The 18,541-nt window shown below is 26.9% G+C and overlaps 2 protein-coding genes across 6 annotated transcripts; one reads left to right on the forward strand and one right to left on the reverse strand.

The window, feature by feature from the left end:
- Positions 1-20: 20 nt before the first annotated feature.
- On the reverse strand, positions 21-3,091 carry LOC124950431 (E3 ubiquitin ligase Rnf157). 3 transcript variants are annotated; one of them, XM_047497100.1, is made up of 10 exons: positions 2,997-3,091; positions 2,722-2,826; positions 2,391-2,509; positions 2,050-2,315; positions 1,787-1,928; positions 1,495-1,698; positions 1,174-1,416; positions 942-1,102; positions 585-852; positions 22-451 (listed from the first exon to the last, which is right to left on the reverse strand). In XM_047497100.1, exons 2-10 carry the CDS (start codon positions 2,807-2,809, stop codon positions 272-274), a joined length of 1,671 nt encoding a protein of 556 aa, XP_047353056.1. In that variant the 5' UTR covers positions 2,810-2,826; positions 2,997-3,091; the 3' UTR covers positions 22-271. The 3 variants fall into 3 exon arrangements, with proteins under 3 accessions (XP_047353057.1, XP_047353056.1, XP_047353055.1); XM_047497101.1 differs by having other exon boundaries at positions 21-442; positions 2,722-3,056; XM_047497099.1 differs by having other exon boundaries at positions 2,722-3,055.
- A 265-nt stretch (positions 3,092-3,356) lies between these two features.
- On the forward strand, positions 3,357-18,541 carry LOC124950346 (MATH and LRR domain-containing protein PFE0570w-like). Of its 3 annotated transcripts, none has more exons than XM_047496887.1 (8): positions 3,357-4,794; positions 4,855-15,260; positions 15,455-15,661; positions 15,783-15,902; positions 15,998-16,255; positions 16,350-16,466; positions 16,557-16,628; positions 16,761-18,541. In XM_047496887.1, exons 1-8 carry the CDS (start codon positions 4,191-4,193, stop codon positions 16,842-16,844), a joined length of 11,868 nt encoding a protein of 3,955 aa, XP_047352843.1. In that variant the 5' UTR covers positions 3,357-4,190; the 3' UTR covers positions 16,845-18,541. The 3 variants fall into 3 exon arrangements, with proteins under 3 accessions (XP_047352843.1, XP_047352845.1, XP_047352842.1); XM_047496889.1 differs by having other exon boundaries at positions 3,357-4,416; positions 4,486-15,260; XM_047496886.1 differs by having other exon boundaries at positions 3,357-15,260.

Genomic DNA, 18,541 nt, shown 5'->3' on the forward strand with positions numbered 1-18,541 from the left:
CAACAAAAAATTATAAACACTGTTTTTAGTAATTAAAAAAAAGAACAGTTTTATTTAATGATACATTATTTTAAAATACTGATTTACATAAAGTTATATATTTACAACGATCGATCAATAACTAAACTAAAATACTTTGAAATAGTATCTAATAAAATGATAAATAAATTACAATATATACATAATAAAATATGATGATTTCTAAAGAGAGCATAATGCACAAATGTGTTTAAAAATAATTATATCCTGCAGAAATTCGAGATTCTACAAATTAATGAGAGTGACATGTAATATCATTATCATCATTTTCTGTATTTTGTATCTCATCATCAATGTCATCACATATTCTGTGATTATGAACATCTAAAACTTCAGTACTGGTTGCTGCATCTAACAGTGGAGATAATTTTTCTGCTTCACTATCTTCGTCTTGCCCTTGGCCCTGTAAATACTAATGTATATGTTTGACATAAACAGAAAATTTTACCTACTATACAATTCTGACACTATAAAAAGCAAAACCGATTTTGAATTATCATATGCATGATGAATGAATAAAAAAATTCTACAGTTGTAAGACTTACTTCATACAATGAAACAGGTTGTTTTTCATTTACTAATCTGAGAGTATCACGTGATCTTAAGCCGGATTTATCACGAGAATGCCCAGATTTAGTTCTTACTGCAGGAGATCGAGTATGTAGATCTTTTTGCGATCCTGAATTTTCATCCCTTGCAAGAAGAACTGACATTCTAAATTCTGGAGTGGGACATGGAGTGCCACTAGTTCTAGCACTCATATCTACATCCTTTGAAGACAAATGCTTTGAAATGGGTGTACGTTCGGCTGATCTGCAAAATAATATTTTCAATTGAATAAACTGCTAATAAGTTTTGTATTATATCATTTTTTAAATATAGACTGACATATCTAAATATACCTATTCAATGCTTCTGCAGCCTGAATAGCACTTGCTGTATCTGTATCTGGTGTATCAGGAGATTCAGGTGCAAGAACAGCAGTTCTTGGTGTATATGGACCATTTAAAGCTTCTATAAGCGATACTGCTTCGTAACCTGCTGGAATATTCTCGCAACTACCCTAGAAGTTTAAAAACATTCATTTGTATCTTATTAAAAGTTATATGGCTTGTAAAAAAAACATAATATTACCTCGGGTATTGGTGGATTGGATATAATAGTTCCAGTTGCTTTTTGAAGTGCTTTAATTTGTAAAAGAGCTCGAAATGGAGCACGACATATGGGACAATTATTTGCTTGATACCGAAGGGAATCTGCACAGCCATTGCACAAACACAAATGTCTACATGGTAAAATTAAGGTATCACGTACATCACACATACAAATTACACATTCAGAACCATTATCATCCGTATCTTCATCACTGCCTTGTTGCTGTACAATAGTATTTTTTGATGATAAAAATGAGCAGAATATCTCTAATTAATAAACAGATATTAATGTATTTATTACCTTTGCGCTTTCTGTGTTTTTATTTTCAATTCCATAAATTTCTTGCAACAAATAACAAAGTCCATCTACATAAAGTTTTTGCTTAAGTGCTTTTAATACATATGTTCCATCTGAATGTTTTTCAACTACAGCAATAGTTGTGTGAGATTGTTTTGGTTCATCTGATCCTTCTTCTGCTATACAATAGATTGCTATTGGAATAATCTGTTAATGTAAGCATAAAAGATCATAAAACAAATAAAATGTGAAATAACTTTTTTGTATTTTAAAACATTACATTTGTAATACATACTTCTCTATCTGCATTGTATATTAAATCTTCTTCATTATAAAGACTTGGATCAAATATATGAGATGTTTGAGAGAACAATTGATTAGCACCCTTTTTATAATGATATGTTTCAGAATTCATAGAAGGATCTCTTGGTACATATCTATAAATCATAAAGATATTTTTTTATATATAATTTTAAATCATTATTAATATTATATCCACTTGCTATCATAGAAAAAGTTGAACATATACTCTTTTGATATATATAAAATAATACATACGTAACCCCTTTTGTTGTAACTTCTTCTGTACAAAAATAATATATTGTGATAGCACACCTTACATCACAATCAAAAGTAAATTCAATATTGAAACGATTTGGTTTTTTGTCACCATCACTATCACCGTAACGTTTTACATTATGACATTGAGATGACGTTGAAGTTTGATCCACATTTCGTACTAATCTTAATGATTCTTTTCTTATATTTACTAAACTTTTTAAGGTTTTTGTAGGATCATTTGTTTGTGGTGGAGGATATGGGAACTGTAACATATATCTTTTACTTGATATATTGTTAATTGTTAATAATTTCTATGAAATAAATTTAATTCTTCATACAGGTGTTGGCCGACTGCCTAAGAAATTTAAATCTGCATTTTCTCCAAAGAGGTATGCTTCTGGTTGTGGAGTATCGAATCTTTCACCACCCATAATAAAGTGACTGCCAAAATAGCTTCCTAATATAAAAATAATTTATACTTATATTATATATAAATTTATCTATTAAATCATAAATAAATGATTGATAACTATTTTGCGTAAAGTATATATAAATAAATAATCTCATAAATTCAATAGTAAATAAATATTCTATATAATTTCATTGTATTTTATTTTAATAATACTTAATCATTAGTAGAAAGACAAAGAAGATGTATATTATACTAACCAGAACGTGGAGGATATTTATATGCATGATTTGAAACAATATCAACTTCTTCTACACCAGCATTTTGTCTGCTTGTTAATGATCCCATTATTTTATTATGTGATGCTGTCAAACAAATAGAAATTCGCGGTAATATTAAGTGATACTAAGTTTGAAATATTATTTAAATAACAATAATTTATAAAAAGTTGTAATTTTTAAGTTTTTGATAGTATTTAATCAAAATACAGTTATTCGATTTATAGTTTCATATTGTCAAACGAAAAATTCTATACCACAGAATTGACAGATAGTTTCTCTGTGGATAAATCTTAACAAAATCTAGATCATTCTCCATAGGTAAAAGATGAGGTAAAGAAACGAATTTAAGGTATAACTGTATACTTGAAGATTATGTCAAATTTTATTTGTTTATAGATAATATATAAATACAATTATATATGTATAGATTTTAGATGTATTTAAATATATATTATACAATTGTTATTAATTTTATTTGACTTGAATTATTATTATATTTTATTATAAAATACAATTTCATTTATCACGAGTAAAGGCTGTTTTCAAATTAACGCGCGATTTTATCAAGGGTTTTGAAAGTCTTTCTACATTTACAGTCAATGCTGCAGCTATGTTTTCATCTCACGTGACCAAGCATTAAAGTTGCGATTACATCAAATATGTATGGCCTATATACTTTTTAAAACAGTGATACATTTTGAATATTGTGATTGTTTTGTTTCTATTTACAAGTACTTATTATAAACTAAGAATAGAGCACAACAAGTGTTATTATATCTTTGTCTAAAATGAAATGTCAATATTTGTCAAGCTTCAATATAAATTACAATATATAAGAAACAATTTCATTTAAGTACAATAATGAATAGAGAATTTTTAATTGCGATATAAAATATATGAAAATATTATTAACAGCATAAAAAATATTAGTCTACAAGATAAAAGCTGCAATTAATAATTAATAATGATTGACACATTCAACTAACAACATGGCGAATGTATCAACAGAAATAGTATATTCGAGTATTTTAGTGTTATTGTATGATGAATAAGAAAAATGCAACTCTATCGATTACATTCCGTAATTGGATTCTTTAAAGACGTATATAATATTTTAATTCAAATATAAACATTATATTGTATATAGTACGTCTTTGCATAGTTCTATTATATTTAAGATTCTTTTAAAATTATTTATGAGAGAAAAATGGGATTATTAAATAATTGACATAAAAAAGTATCATGATGTTATATATAAACAAGTTAAATGTTTTTATGAAGATTCACATTCAATATAGTGATACAAACTTCGTTAAGTAAATGAAGAATAATGTAAATTGTTTCTTTTATCTGTATTTAATTAATTTTATCTACGGAATTATAAAACGAAAAATAATAAAGTGTAGAAAATATACAAAGAATAACAAAGTGTTGTACTGTGGGGTGTAATGAGTGGATCTGGTTTTCGAGGACGGGGGATTGAACCACGGGGTATTCATCCAAATGGCCCAATTGGTGCTTATCGTGGGACCCGCTTATCTCACCCGCGTTTTAGTCATCCCCGTTTGTCCCATAACAGATTACCAACATCAGAGAATTGGTCAGGAAGATCAAATCATGGCTCATCTTTTTTATCTTGGAGCAAAGGAAAATATCAACGTCCTATTTTTCGTGGTATATCCCACTTTCGTCCCAATGGCAGAGGAAGGGGTACAATTCATAGGGGAAATTTACATTTTCCAGATTCTAATAGGCCATCCATTGTGCCATATTCCACAGATTATAATAAAAATGTTGGAAGTCCTAAAACAGTGTTCATGCAAAATCAGAATGATGAAGATCAATCAGAACATGTTAAAGATGAGCCATGTTTACAGCAGACTCCTTTACTTGGATCCGAGGAAGAACGTCAACAGAAGATTACTGAGACTGCAGTTCGATTGAAAGAAAAATTATCTACCATTACCAAGGAAGATATTACTAATTTATGGCAAGATGATTTGTCCACGATACCATTGTCTAATGTAAAAGACAAAAATATACTTAATTTAGGTATGCTTAAATTAAGGCATGAACAACCTGAACTTAATCTTACTTTTAATGATTTTAAAGACATAGGTAGGATTGACTCAGACAATGTAAAGTCTGATAAAAATGATGGTACTAATGAAGTTAGAAATGTATTTCATTTTATACATGACAATGTCAAGGAAGTTAAAAGCAGTACTGAAGGTGTTGATGTAATAGATATTGAAGAAAACATTCTACATGATGTAGAATCTATGACAATTATTAACGATATAATTGTAACAGAAAATAAATCACGAAAAGTTAATGGTCAAAAATCGCAAGAAGGGATCAATTCTCCACATAATATGTCTGTTACTTTGTCAAATGTTTCAGAAGCATGTAATACAGAATTAATATACTCTTCACATGGAAGTACAGGAAAAACAAATATGTTACAACCTCAAAATGTTCTACAAACTGATAATACTCAAATACAAGATCATGAATTAAATATACAATGTGTGAATACATCATTACAGTATCAGTCTGAATATACAAATTCTGATAGTAGGTTTAATTTAGAAAATATACAAAAATCATCTGATGATATACAATATCAGCAAGCAAATGCAATCACAGAAATGCAACATTCTTTACATAGATCTATATCAAAAAAAGCAAAACAAAAATCTCATTGGATACCATCACAATATCAAATAAATTCACTTCGTAGAAAGCCATTTAAATCGAGATGGTCGCATAGAAGACATAGCTATATGTATAATAAATCACGAAATGAATCAACAAGATTTGATTTACATACATCATCACTACATTTGCAAAGAAATATAACTTCTTTAAATCAAGATTCACAATATAATGCATTATCTACATTTGATTTGAGCAGATCTCAATCACAATTTCCTACGATGTCAAAGTTAATGCATAATAAGGATACTTCACAGGCTACTACATCATGTGCAGATCATAATACTTTATCATCTATATCTGTTAACATTTCTTCAAGCCAAGAAGATATTCTACAAACAGTGCCAGTTTTTGATTCATGGAAGTCATTTGCAATGAATTATAATACACATAAGGAGGAAGTAATGAACATACCAAATTTTAATCCTCAACAACCACCACCCAATTTTAATAATCAAAAGGGAACATTGCCATTTAATCAACATCTTTTGCCACAGAATCAGTCAAATTCAACAATACATGAATTTAATTCTTCGCAATCAAGTGCAGTTTCAGTAACTCCTACAGACTTATATAGCTCTGTAAATTTTACTGCACCACCAAGTACTACATTAGCACAAACAACAAGTTTTTCTACATTATCACAAATAAACATACCATCATCTTCAAGTTTTTTATCAACTACTTCAATTAACTTTTCACCGATATTAACTCATGCAGCACCTTTACAAATGACACCTTATGAAGTACCATCATCCGCAACAATAAACAAAATTAAACATCAAGGATTGCTTTATAACAAACCATTAGATCTTGCTCCAATTTCCAATCAAGATAATACTTTTAAAAGTAAGAATGAACTTCAAGAGATGCAAGAAGCAATGCAATTTGCAAAACGAGCTATGAATATAACAGATGATGTAAATATTAATACTGAATCTGAGCAAAGCCTATGTACTGAAATTCACCTAATAAATACATCTGTAGAACAAAAAGATATTAGTGATGTATCGTCATCCTCTACACAAATACATCAAAATATTAATAAGGAGAAGGAGGAGCAGCTGGATCAACATTGCAATAAATTTACTAAAATAAATTTAAAAGAACGAATTATAACCGAATCTCATGAATCACCTAACTTTGAACTTGAAAAACAATTAAATCAAAATTCTGATGTTGAAGAAAATGCCCTTGTAAATAAACAGACTCGACCAAAAGTCATGTTTCATTTAAATTCTAAATTAAACAAAATAAATAAGCAAGGAAAATGGCATCAAAACATTGAAGATGGTGAGGAAGAACAGTATATTTCCTATCTATCTCCATTAAACATGCATGTAAAAGAATGTTCCAATCAAAAGATTGAAGAATGTACTAATCAAATGATTAGAAATAATCAAGATAGAACTACAAAATGTAATATAGAAGTAAAAGACATTGATACAATTAACAGTCTTATTGATGAATCACAAAAGTCTAATTTAGAGTCTCCAATTTCTATAACTTCTGATAATTCTACCACACAAAGACCTCAAGATGTTATAAAAAGAAGAAAGAAAGTAGAATCTCCTCCATCTGAATCTTCATGGAAAAATAGAATTATCAGTCGTTTCTTGAAAATGAGTAAAAATGATATTCGTAACATGATTAACAATTCTAGTCTTCGAAAATTTGATATTGCTATGAAACATCTTGTTAAAGAAAAAAGGTCATCATTATCATTAAAGATGCGAAATACTGAAGACGAAAAAATAAAAAGTTATGATAGAGAAGAATTCATGAATCAGTTAAATGCAATGTTAGATCCAACAGCTATCGTTGATATCACCAATTTACCTACAGATTTTATTCATCATTTAAGTGAAGTATTACAACTTGATGCCATACCATTAGAATCGAATGACAGTATTTTTAGTTACTCTAATGATGAAGGTCAGAACAATAATTCGTATATATTTTCTAATGAAGAAGAAATATTAAATAACATCATTTCAGAGGATATTAATTTTGAACAGATAAATAACAAGACACACACAGAATACAATAATCAATTAAAAGATGATGATAGTAGAATTACAGATTCTATTATTGCAGAGTCAAATATTAATGATAATAATATAGCTTCAATTGTAAATTCTGTTAAGGTCAGTGAAAATATAATATTAGATTCCAATGAAATATTTTCTAAGACACCACTTGAAACTAATGATGTACAGATTGATCATTTTACCAGTAATGTACATGTAACAGAAAAAGATATTACACCAAAAAATGTTGAGAAAAGAAAACAACATTCACTGTTTAATGTAACTGATTTAGATGATATACTTTCAACTGTTACTGTAAAAGAAACAGGAGAATTAAAATCAGCAGATTTAGATGAAAAATCAAAGTCTACAATAAAAGCAAATAAAACATGTGAAATAGTAAAAACCTCAATACCCACTGAAACTATGTCAGTAAATATTACATCATTTAGTTCTAAACACAAGATTTTCGATTCTAGTAAACAACATGAATGTAGTTCAGGGAATGAATATATTTCTAAGTCTGAAAGGTATAATAGGTGGACTAGAAAAGAACGAGAAGGTCCAGATGCTTTTAGGAACCTTACAAAGGAAGAATGGGAAGCAAAATATGGAAAACAAATGAGAAGTTTATCATCAAATCCTTGTAAAACACAAATAAGTAGATATAGCTACAATACAAATTTAAAAAATACAAAGTACAATAGAACTTTCAATTCAAGAAAGTATCAATCTTCACATTCATTTAAAACAAATAAAAATTCTTTAAGTCATAAATCTGCTTTGTCCAAAAGAGTATCTAGAAAGGATAATGTAGAAAAGGATTGTAATATGAGCAGTTCAAGTCAAAGTGAGACAGATGATACTAGCACAAGTAGTGATAATAGAACACCGTCTGATGTAACTAAGCTCCTTAAAGTAATTAAAGAAAAGGAAAAGATAGCTAAAAATAAATCATTAAATGAAACAATAAGGGATGAAGTAACAGCTGAGATACAGCGTAAATGGAATGAAGAAGGTAGGAAACGAAAATATCATAAAAGAAATAAAAGAAGGAAAGAAAAAAAATTAAAATATAAGAAAGAAAGAAAGAAAAAGAAAAGGAAAATATTTGAAAGCAATTCTAATTCTGATAATGATCAAAATGATAGATCTAACTTACTTACAGAAATAGAAATTAAAAAAGAAACAAATGTTAAAGAAGAATCTAATACTGCCTTAGAAAAAAGTATTGGACTTGATGTACAGATGGTGAATAATACATCTTTTAAAAAGCAGGAAACTACAAAGACATTAATAGATAAGGAAGTAATTTTGGAAAATAAAGACAAATGTACAATACAAGAGAGTAATAGAATTACACTAATCCCTACAATAGTACAACTAAAAACAAAAGCAGAATTAAAATTAATTCCAAAAGCATCAAAGTGCATAGAAGAAACAGAATTTATGAAAAACACTGCTGAAATAGTTTTAAATGCAAAATGTCATGAACAAAATAAGATGCCTATATTAAATAATCTAGATAAACAAAAAATAATTGAAAATACATCTGAAACAAATGAAGACTCAGAATGTTTAAATAATAAATTAATAAATATTACAGAAACAGAGCATACTGTTCTTAATAATAATGATAATACAATCAAGAACTTAACTAATACACCCACTATAAAAGAACAACGTCATAAAGAAAAAATTTGCCATTTAGGGAAAGAAGTATTGTCAGTTACTACTGAAGTTAAAGAATCAAATACAGAAAAATTAATGGATAATAAAGCAACATCTAAAAAAATAGACATAAAGGCATACAAAGCACGTGCATTACAACGAAAAATGGAAAACGAACAGAAAATAAACAAGGAAAAAGCAGTGGTAAGTAATAAACATGCAATAAACAATGACATATTAAATGATAATTTATCAAAGTCTATGATAAATGAAAAACAAAACCCAGATAATTACATTTTGTTGCAAACTATGCCTCATGCAAATTTGAAAGACAAACATTCTATTACACAAACAGATAGAATATCTTCAGATTCCAGCAAATTTAAAAATATTAAATCAGAAGGAAGTAAGGAATTAAAATTGAAAAAGGAAAAGATAGAAAAGATAAAAAAGAAAACTGAAATGAAAACAAAAATAAAAGAAGTGAAAGAAATATCAAATGCTAATCAGGAAAAAGTAGATAATACTTCTGATATTCTAAACTCATCAGAAAATAAGGTTGAAAAGAATCAAATGGATGTTCAGGTTGATAAACATGAACATGTACAATCTATTACTGATCATGTATTATTACCAGCAAATACAGAATCTGTAATAGAAAAAAAATTTGTTAAAAATGAGGAAATTTCTGCTAATGATATTATATTATCGAAAAATGAATTGAAAGAAACATCAAGCGAGAAGAATGAAAGAATTGTTAATGATGTAAATAATGCTGAATCATTAATAGTAACTATAGACAAAGAAAAATGTATGGAAACATCAAAAATTACAAATATTAAAACGAAACCTATTAAAACAAAATCTATAGGAAATTCCAGTACTAAAAACACAAACAAAGATCTCCAAACTAAAAACATAAACAAAGATCTCCAAACTAAAAACACAAACAAAGATCTCCAAACTAAAAATACAAACAAAGATCTCCAAACTAAAAACATAAACAAAGATCTCCAAACTAAAAACACAAACAAAGATTTTCAAACTAAAAACACAAACAAAGATTTTCAAACTAAAAACACAAACAAAGATCATAATCCATCTATTATCAAGTATGATCAAAATAACTTAAAATCTAGAAGAAGAGCCAAATCTTCTTCTAACGAAATATCCGTAGAACAAGAAATGTGCAACTTTTCAATTACTGAGGAATCTAGTTCACAAAAAAAGAAATGTGAGAAACAGTCCCAAGAAAATATAAAACTTCGGAATTTATCATCATGTAATGAAAATATAGAAAATTTAGGAAAAAATGCATTGCAAAAAAATAAATGCATAGAATCTAAAATTCAATCTAACAATGCCTCTGATTGTGTAGAATCTACTGATATTCAGTTGGGTTTGATCAATGAATGTCTTATGCAAGATGAATCGCAAAAGAATATGAAAATATCAATGGATTGTACAAGTGTTATTAATAAAAATGTAATTTCTCAGAGTGAACAAGATAGAAATTTGAAAGTAGACACTACAATCATAAATCAAGCTGACCAAAAGTTATTAAAGAATCCAGACAATCTCGAAATTGGAGAAAATATAATAAATTCTACGTTAAACACGTATGATGAAATGATTGATAATCAATACTTAATAAGAAATAAAATAAACTCACCTGAAAGTATAGGTAGTCCATTTAAAGGATTTGTTGCAGATCCTGTTGAATCCAATAGTTGTCAATATATATTAGATTTAGAGGCAAAAAATACAGCTACTGTTAGGAAAGATAATATTATAGATGATGAAAATGAACAATTGCAATCATTTTGTAATGATAAATTCGATCATTTAAATAATCAAGACACTTCGGCGTATGATAATAATATTAACAATAATTCTTTAAATGTAGTTGAACAATTAAATAAAAATGATGGGACATTATTTTATGAAAAAAATTCCAAAATGAATGACAGTGCGACAGTTTTCCTAAACAACAATTTTAATTTATTAGACAATAAAGATAAAAAGAAAGAAATGACCAGTAAAAGATATTTACATAAATGTACCAAAAATTTTACGAAGAATGAGAAAGATAAAGATACAAATTCCTTTGATCAGTCTGAATACTCTGTCGAAAATAATAAATCTATACAATCAGTAAATGTTGAAATAAATACTCAAAATGTATCCAATAGACAAAGTGAAATATTTGTTGAGTTAAATAAATGTGAAGATAATGCAGAAATGGAAAAGTCAGATGTTGGTATTGTAAAAGATTCTTCAGCTAAGGAAAAACGATCAAGTAAAAAAGACATTTTAGATTTTGTATCTATATCGGATATAAATCTGTCAGATGTAAATAATACAATAGTTTCTTCATTCGGTGATATATCAAATGGTACTCTGAACAATATAATCAACACTGACACTGATTCATCTTTAGCATCACTAATAGATAGTAATGCAATTGAAAATAACAGCGCAGATATGCCAAACCAAAATATAGCGCATTCTGTTACTAATATAGACTCATGTGAAGAAGAAAGCACAAATGATAATAATTCACAGTCAAATAATGATGCATATACTAATATTAATTCTAATTTACTTGTATCTAGAAAAGAACTTTGGAAATCGCCTACAAAGGGAACATCCAAGAAATTACAAATTCCAATAAAAGCTGCTTTGAAAGAATCTAAAAATATTTTTGCAATTATGGATCCTATTAAAGAAACTGTGAAATTAGAAAATCCTGATTCAACAGTACATGTGTATGATGATCAAAACGTAGATCATTTTGTAATTGATCAGATATCTCAGAAAGAAAATATGGATAATGCGATTATTGATTCAGAACAAAATAAATGTTCTCAAAATGTGCAGGTCGCATGTATATCTGATGGTAAAGATACGCATGAATGCCCAGATATAAATATATTATCTCAAACTGTTTTGAATAATACAATACATGATGAAATTTTGATCCCATCTAATTATACTAATTTTATTAAAGAATTAGTAAATAGTAACAAAAAACATAATCCTACTGTTGAATTAGAAAGAATAAGAGAAACAAATAAATCAATAATAGATACAATACAAAACAATGTTAACAAAAATACAGTTGATAAGGATTTAGATATGACTCCTTCCATAAAAACACAAAAGCAAGAAAAAATAAGTAATCTGCAAATGAGACGTGAAATGAAACATAAAAGTAATACTGTACATGTTACAAATACAAATATAAAAGAAGAAATAATGGCTAGAATGATAGAAATAGATTTGGAAATCCATAAATTGATGACAGAAAAAATGACTTTATATCAGATGCTGGAAAATGACTCTTTATTATTAAATAAACTTACATTAACTAACAGTTTGGGCTCTGAAATGAATAGAGAAAAAACAGTATCAATAAGACTTCAAACATCACCTACTTTAATATCACAGACAATGGAAAATGCAGAAATAAGCTCTGTAGAACATTCAAATTGTATAATCAAATCAAATACAAACAATGGATTATCCGAAATAAATCAAGATGAAATAGAGCCAAGAATTAGAAATATTGATGAGAATAAACAAAAATCTTCGTTGAGGGAAGAAAATATAAATTACACACAAAGTATTTCATCTCATAGTCCTAAGGATGGATTATTATTAGAATGCAGTGAAAGCTCACAATCGTTATCGATATTTAAAGGTGAAGATAAAATACAAGAGGATTATATGGTACTATCTGATAATCAACTTAAAGAAAATCTGGATACATGCAATTCTATAAAAGAATCTTCAACAAATGTAATAAAAAGTACTTCATTAGAGAATATACCTTATTATGAAAAAGAGAAGCATCTTTGTATATCACCAATTAATGTCACAAAATCATGTGATGAAAATCAACAAGTAGAAGGTACATCACATGAGGAAAAAAAGCAAAAATCACAATCTTTTGAAGCATCAAAAGATAATAATTCAATGCAAGTATCCTTAATATATTCCGATGATAGTACTTGGGGATCTTTTGCGCCATCATTTGAAGATATAGAAGACAAGAAACATAATACTGGTCTTGCTCTTTTAGAGGAAACATATAAACGAGAAATGGCTGAAACTCGAAAATTAAAAGCAAATGCACGTAAAAAGAAAAAAAAGGAACTGAATAAATTTTTGAAAAGTGTAAATTACTTAACACCTGAAGAAGAAGAAATTCCCTTGAATACATTGTATATTAAAAAACTACAACAAAAACGAGATCTACTCGATTCATTGGATGACAAGAGAGAAAATTCTAGTATTAATAACTATGAAAATTCATTTGAATCTGAAAAAATTTGGGAACATGCAATAGAGGTAATAAATGCTGTTGCAGAAGATAGAGTAGAAGATTTGTACGTGGAAAAAAGTAAAGAGAATGGGAATGAAAATTTGATTACATCATCAAGTAAATCTTTACAGAAATTAAATGAAACAGAACCTACTTTCTCGTTGCTTAGTTGTGATCATGAGCAAAATTCTATTAAACATTCATCAATTATTACAGGAAAGAATGTAATTCAGCAAAAGTTGAAACAAACAGAAAAAGAAGAGAATACAATTAAAGACATTGAAGCACAATCTATTGCAGTTTCTTATAGTAATCCAGAAGTAAATTCTGCTATAGTGGATAAGTCAAATTATGATAATATTAATCAACAGAAAATTTCTTTGGTTGATGAAACATTTACTACAAATCATATTTCTAATGCATCTGTTCTTACAGAAGCTAATCAATTAAATATTTCAAATGAAAAATTGAATAAGGATCAAAATAATCATGCATTAAAAAAAAATTTAGTATTTGAAAGTATAAATAATTCTGTAGAAGCGACAGAGAGGACTTTAAAAGAATCTGATAAAAAGGAAAGTTCTTTAGTAAATCAGGATATTACTGTTAATATGTCAATATCTGAGAAACTTAAATATAGTAATAAAATAGAAGAAAATATTAAACAAAGCACTTGTTTGTTAGAAGATAAAGGAATAAAGATACCAAAAATTGTATATGAAACAGATGAAATTATTTCTAATACGTTTCAAATTAGTAATATTCAAGATAAAAAAACATCCAAATGTAAAATCAGTAATAAAAATGTTTCGATACGAAGAAATTCAAAGTCTACAGAGGAGGTAAAACATATAGAACATGATAATACTAATTTAAATGGAGGAAAAGATTCACCTAAAGTTCTATGTAATTCTAAAAATGTATCTCCAATGCATCAAGAACTTGAAAATACATTATCTAATACGAAACGAAATCGTAATTGTCAAAAATTACAAAGTAGTAAGGATAAAAAATACACTAACCCTATAGAAAATGAATCATCCATCAACTATCAGTCATTCATATTAAAAGAAAACGTAATTGAACGGTTTTCATCTAATGTTGATTCTCAAGCATTAACACCTAAAATACGAGATATCGCAATTAAAAGAAAAATACATAATCAATCAGAAATGATGAATTGCAAAGTAAGATTGGTCGATGTATTTAAATCAAATATATATCAACATGTTGTAGAAAAATTTCATATGGATTCTGTTAAATCTCATATAACTACCTATAAATCTACTGCAACAGAAGCTACAATAAATTCTACACATTTTGCTACATCATCTAAAACAAATTCTTCGATTATAGAAACAAATAAATCAAAAGATATAAAAAAAATTAAAAATATATCTGACAATGTGCAAGAACAAATTTCAAATTTGTGTCAAAAGCAAATAACAAAAACACACAATATTTTGGATAATAAAAAAGAATTAAAATCTCATCATAAAGTAAATCCACTACTTAATGGTGAACATTTATCCTCGGAATCCAATAACAAAGTCATATCAGTAACATCAATAAAAACTGTTCCTTCAATTATGAAGATGTTACCACAAAATGAAAAACTAGACATTGAAATTGTAGAGGAAAGAAAAAAAGATCAATATATCATAGATCATCATCATGATGAGGAAATACCATTATCAGATGCAATCACAGAAGACGAACAGCCATTGAAAAGACAATATACAGTTCATAAAGGGCCTATATTAGATATCCAGGTAAAAATACAAATTAAATGATTTTATTCTTTTCATTTTTTAGATAATTCTTCAAAAATGTGAACTTTTGACAATTTGTGTGTAATGAAAAGCCATAGAAAACTTTATTGAAGAAAATAATATCATTGAATTATATATTCTGATTTTATATATTCTAAGAATAGCAAAAATATTATAAATATTGTATATTTTAGGTATTTGGTAATACATTTCTAGCAGCTAGTGAAGATGGCTCAATATATAGATACAGTCAAACATCTAATGGAATATTAAATATTTATAAAGGTCACAGATCAGCAGTTACATGTTTGTATATCCACAAATCCAGTGGTGTTGATCATCCAAAGAACTTGGTATATTCAGGTTCTTTGGATGGAACTTTGCGATGTTACAATATAAAAGTAAATATAATTATGATCAATTATTCTTCAGTTATTATATTATATATAATTAGATTAATTATATATATATATATATATATATATATATATATATATATATATTTTGTTTTTTTTACTTTAGACTGGTGTACCAATTAATAATGTTGCAAATGTTGGAAGTCCTATTCAATGTATGGATCAAGCTTGGGGTATAATATTCATTGGTACTAAATCAGGACACGTTTCTCGTTTTCATATAAAGGTTTGTATGAAGATGTATTTTTTAATTTTAATTTGATAAATGTAAATATCTATTGTATTGTAATATTATAATAATGTTAAGTTTTTGTATTATAGTTTGGTATTATCAAAGGTGATAGCATACAATTTTCTGACAAATCTGTACTTGCTTTAAAAGCTACAAATGAAGGTCCGCGAAGAGTTCTTATTGTAGCATCTCGTAATCAACCAATAACAATACGAGATGCACAAAATGGATTATTTCTGCGAACAATTTGTGGACAGAAGAATCACACCGTTTACAGTTTGATGCGAAATAATAACTTGATTTATTGTGGTACAAGTAGCACTTCGATACTTGTTTTTGATTTCACTGTTAGTATATAAAATTTGTAACTGCACACAATATATTATTATGAAATTGTTACATTAATTTTTAATGAAATTGTTATATTTATTTTTCTTATAGAACGGAGAACAAAGAGTACAATATGATGCAGGTGTAGGTATCGTTTGCATGCGCCTTTATCATAAGCTTTTATTTGCTGGCTGTTATGATGGAAATATTTATGTTTTTGATATTCAGGTAAGAAATCTTATTTAAAAATTATATTTATTTACAGTTATATATAAAATATGTAGTGTATATAAATTGCTTGATTATTTCTTTTTATAGGATCATAAACTAATTTGTAGTATACCTGGACCAGGAAATATGTTACTGAGTATGGAAGTTGTTGACAATAAGGTACTTAAAAGTTGTGAAGATAATATTAATATTTTATAAATAATAAAATTATTTATTTTTTGTATATATTACTTGTACAGCTATAGTTTTTACATAAAGATGTATAAAAATATGAGAATTTATTTATTGTAGATCATAGCTGGTAGTAAAGACAAACGCCTGCATACATGGCAAATACCGAAACAAGTACAAGTGGTATCTCGTGAAATGACATAACAACTGAGTTATATACATAAATCTAGTCTTATATTGAGGATACACAAATACCTCTAAGAGTATTGATAGTATTGGTCTATAATCTACTTCTTTGAGCCTATGTACAGAACTTAATTATAAGTTAAGTCATATACACATATGTGTATATTTAAAATTATAAATTAATGTTCGTAGATAAATAGTGTACACACTGATTGCACATAAGTATATTTATAAATAAATTTGTACAGAAATTAAATTATATGTACTATAGATATAGTATAAGATTAGTCAATTCATAAGAAATTAAACAAATCTCTATTCTTTAAAAATATTAAGAAAACAAGAAATTCTTATATTTAATTGACGTATATTGATATACAATGATTACTGATATTGACATAATAATAACTAACTAAATTATAGTAAGCTAATATATGGAAAATAAACCTCAAGTGCCTTGTGCACATTAGGAAATTCTTGTTTTCTCAAAACAAGGCAATTTTTGTTATTTTATTTTTTTATATGAATACTTCTTAAAAATTCCAAAAATTATGCTTATATTTTCACACACAAACACACATATATGTGAAATATATCTGTAATGCATTAGATATATTCGTAAGAAAAACATTTTATTTTGTTTAGACTCCATTTGAGGATTAAATAGCATTTTGTAAATAATTTTTTTTTGATTTATAATATATTTTGACGATATAAATTCGAAAATGTAATTCGAATCATGTAATTACTAGTATAATAAGTAGCTTTCATATATTAAATATTGTAATATTAGATTTGATATTAATATTCACAGACAGCAATTTTTATCTCACTACGTGACTTGTCTGTAACTAACATTGCTAGAAAAATGTATTAAAATATTATTTTCTATTGTTAGTAATTAAAAAGCTTTATATTTTTTAATTTATATTTTTTAAAGCATATGACTTTCTCAAAATTATAAAAAAACTATTTTATATGCTAAACACATGTCATTTCGTTTCGTTTGGTTAAGTAAATGATTAAGTTTGATTAAATATATTGTTTATTTAATTTGATAAAGCAAATTTTATTAAGGATATTGTAAGAAAATAGTAATATATAGCATTTCTCACTCAGTTCAACAAATGGAAACTGTACTATTGTGCACATTTGTTCTAAATATTTCTATATATTGTGATATTGGTTTTATTATGTTTTAGATATAAACGTATACATATTATTTTATTACTTGTTAAAGTTTAAAATATGACTGTGTACATTATAATGTGCCCATGTATTTTATATCGATGCACTTCACACACAACAGAACAGATTGTACTTATAAAATTAATTGTCATGTATACATTTCTTTTATGTGGATTACAAGATATAATTATATTATGTTGCTAAGTGTATATGTTTATTATGTATCAGATATTCGTTGTAATAATAAAGAACTTTGTTGGAGTAAATTACAACCATGTATACTATAACTGTGCTGAAGTTCATGGAATATAATAAAATATTACTATATTGGCAATTAATATTGATAATATTTATAATCTTTTGTAAACATAAGAAAAACTTTAATTATTTCTAAGAATTCTTGTTGTTAGATCAATATTATAGATACATATTTTACGTATGTACATACATACATCGTTCTTTTAAATCAATGATATATATGAAACGCAATTGTTCTAATAATTTACATATATAAAAGAAAATATTTT

Source organism: Vespa velutina, chromosome 7 (genome assembly GCF_912470025.1).
Source record: "Vespa velutina chromosome 7, iVesVel2.1, whole genome shotgun sequence".
NCBI lineage: Eukaryota > Metazoa > Arthropoda > Insecta > Hymenoptera > Vespidae > Vespa > Vespa velutina.

Coding starts and splice junctions, on each gene's coding strand:
- LOC124950346 (XM_047496886.1), top strand. CDS start 4,191: ATGAGTGGATCTGGTTTTCGAGGACGGGGGATTGAACCACGGGGTATT. Junction 15,261..15,454: donor GGCCTATATTAGATATCCAG/GTAAAAATACAA, acceptor TGTATATTTTAG/GTATTTGGTAATACATTTCT. Junction 16,467..16,556: donor TTTATGTTTTTGATATTCAG/GTAAGAAATCTT, acceptor TTCTTTTTATAG/GATCATAAACTAATTTGTAG.
- LOC124950431 (XM_047497100.1), bottom strand. CDS start 2,809: ATGGGATCATTAACAAGCAGACAAAATGCTGGTGTAGAAGAAGTTGAT. Junction 2,316..2,390: donor TAGGCAGTCGGCCAACACCT/GTATGAAGAATT, acceptor TATATGTTACAG/TTCCCATATCCTCCACCACA. Junction 452..584: donor AACCTGTTTCATTGTATGAA/GTAAGTCTTACA, acceptor CATATACATTAG/TATTTACAGGGCCAAGGGCA.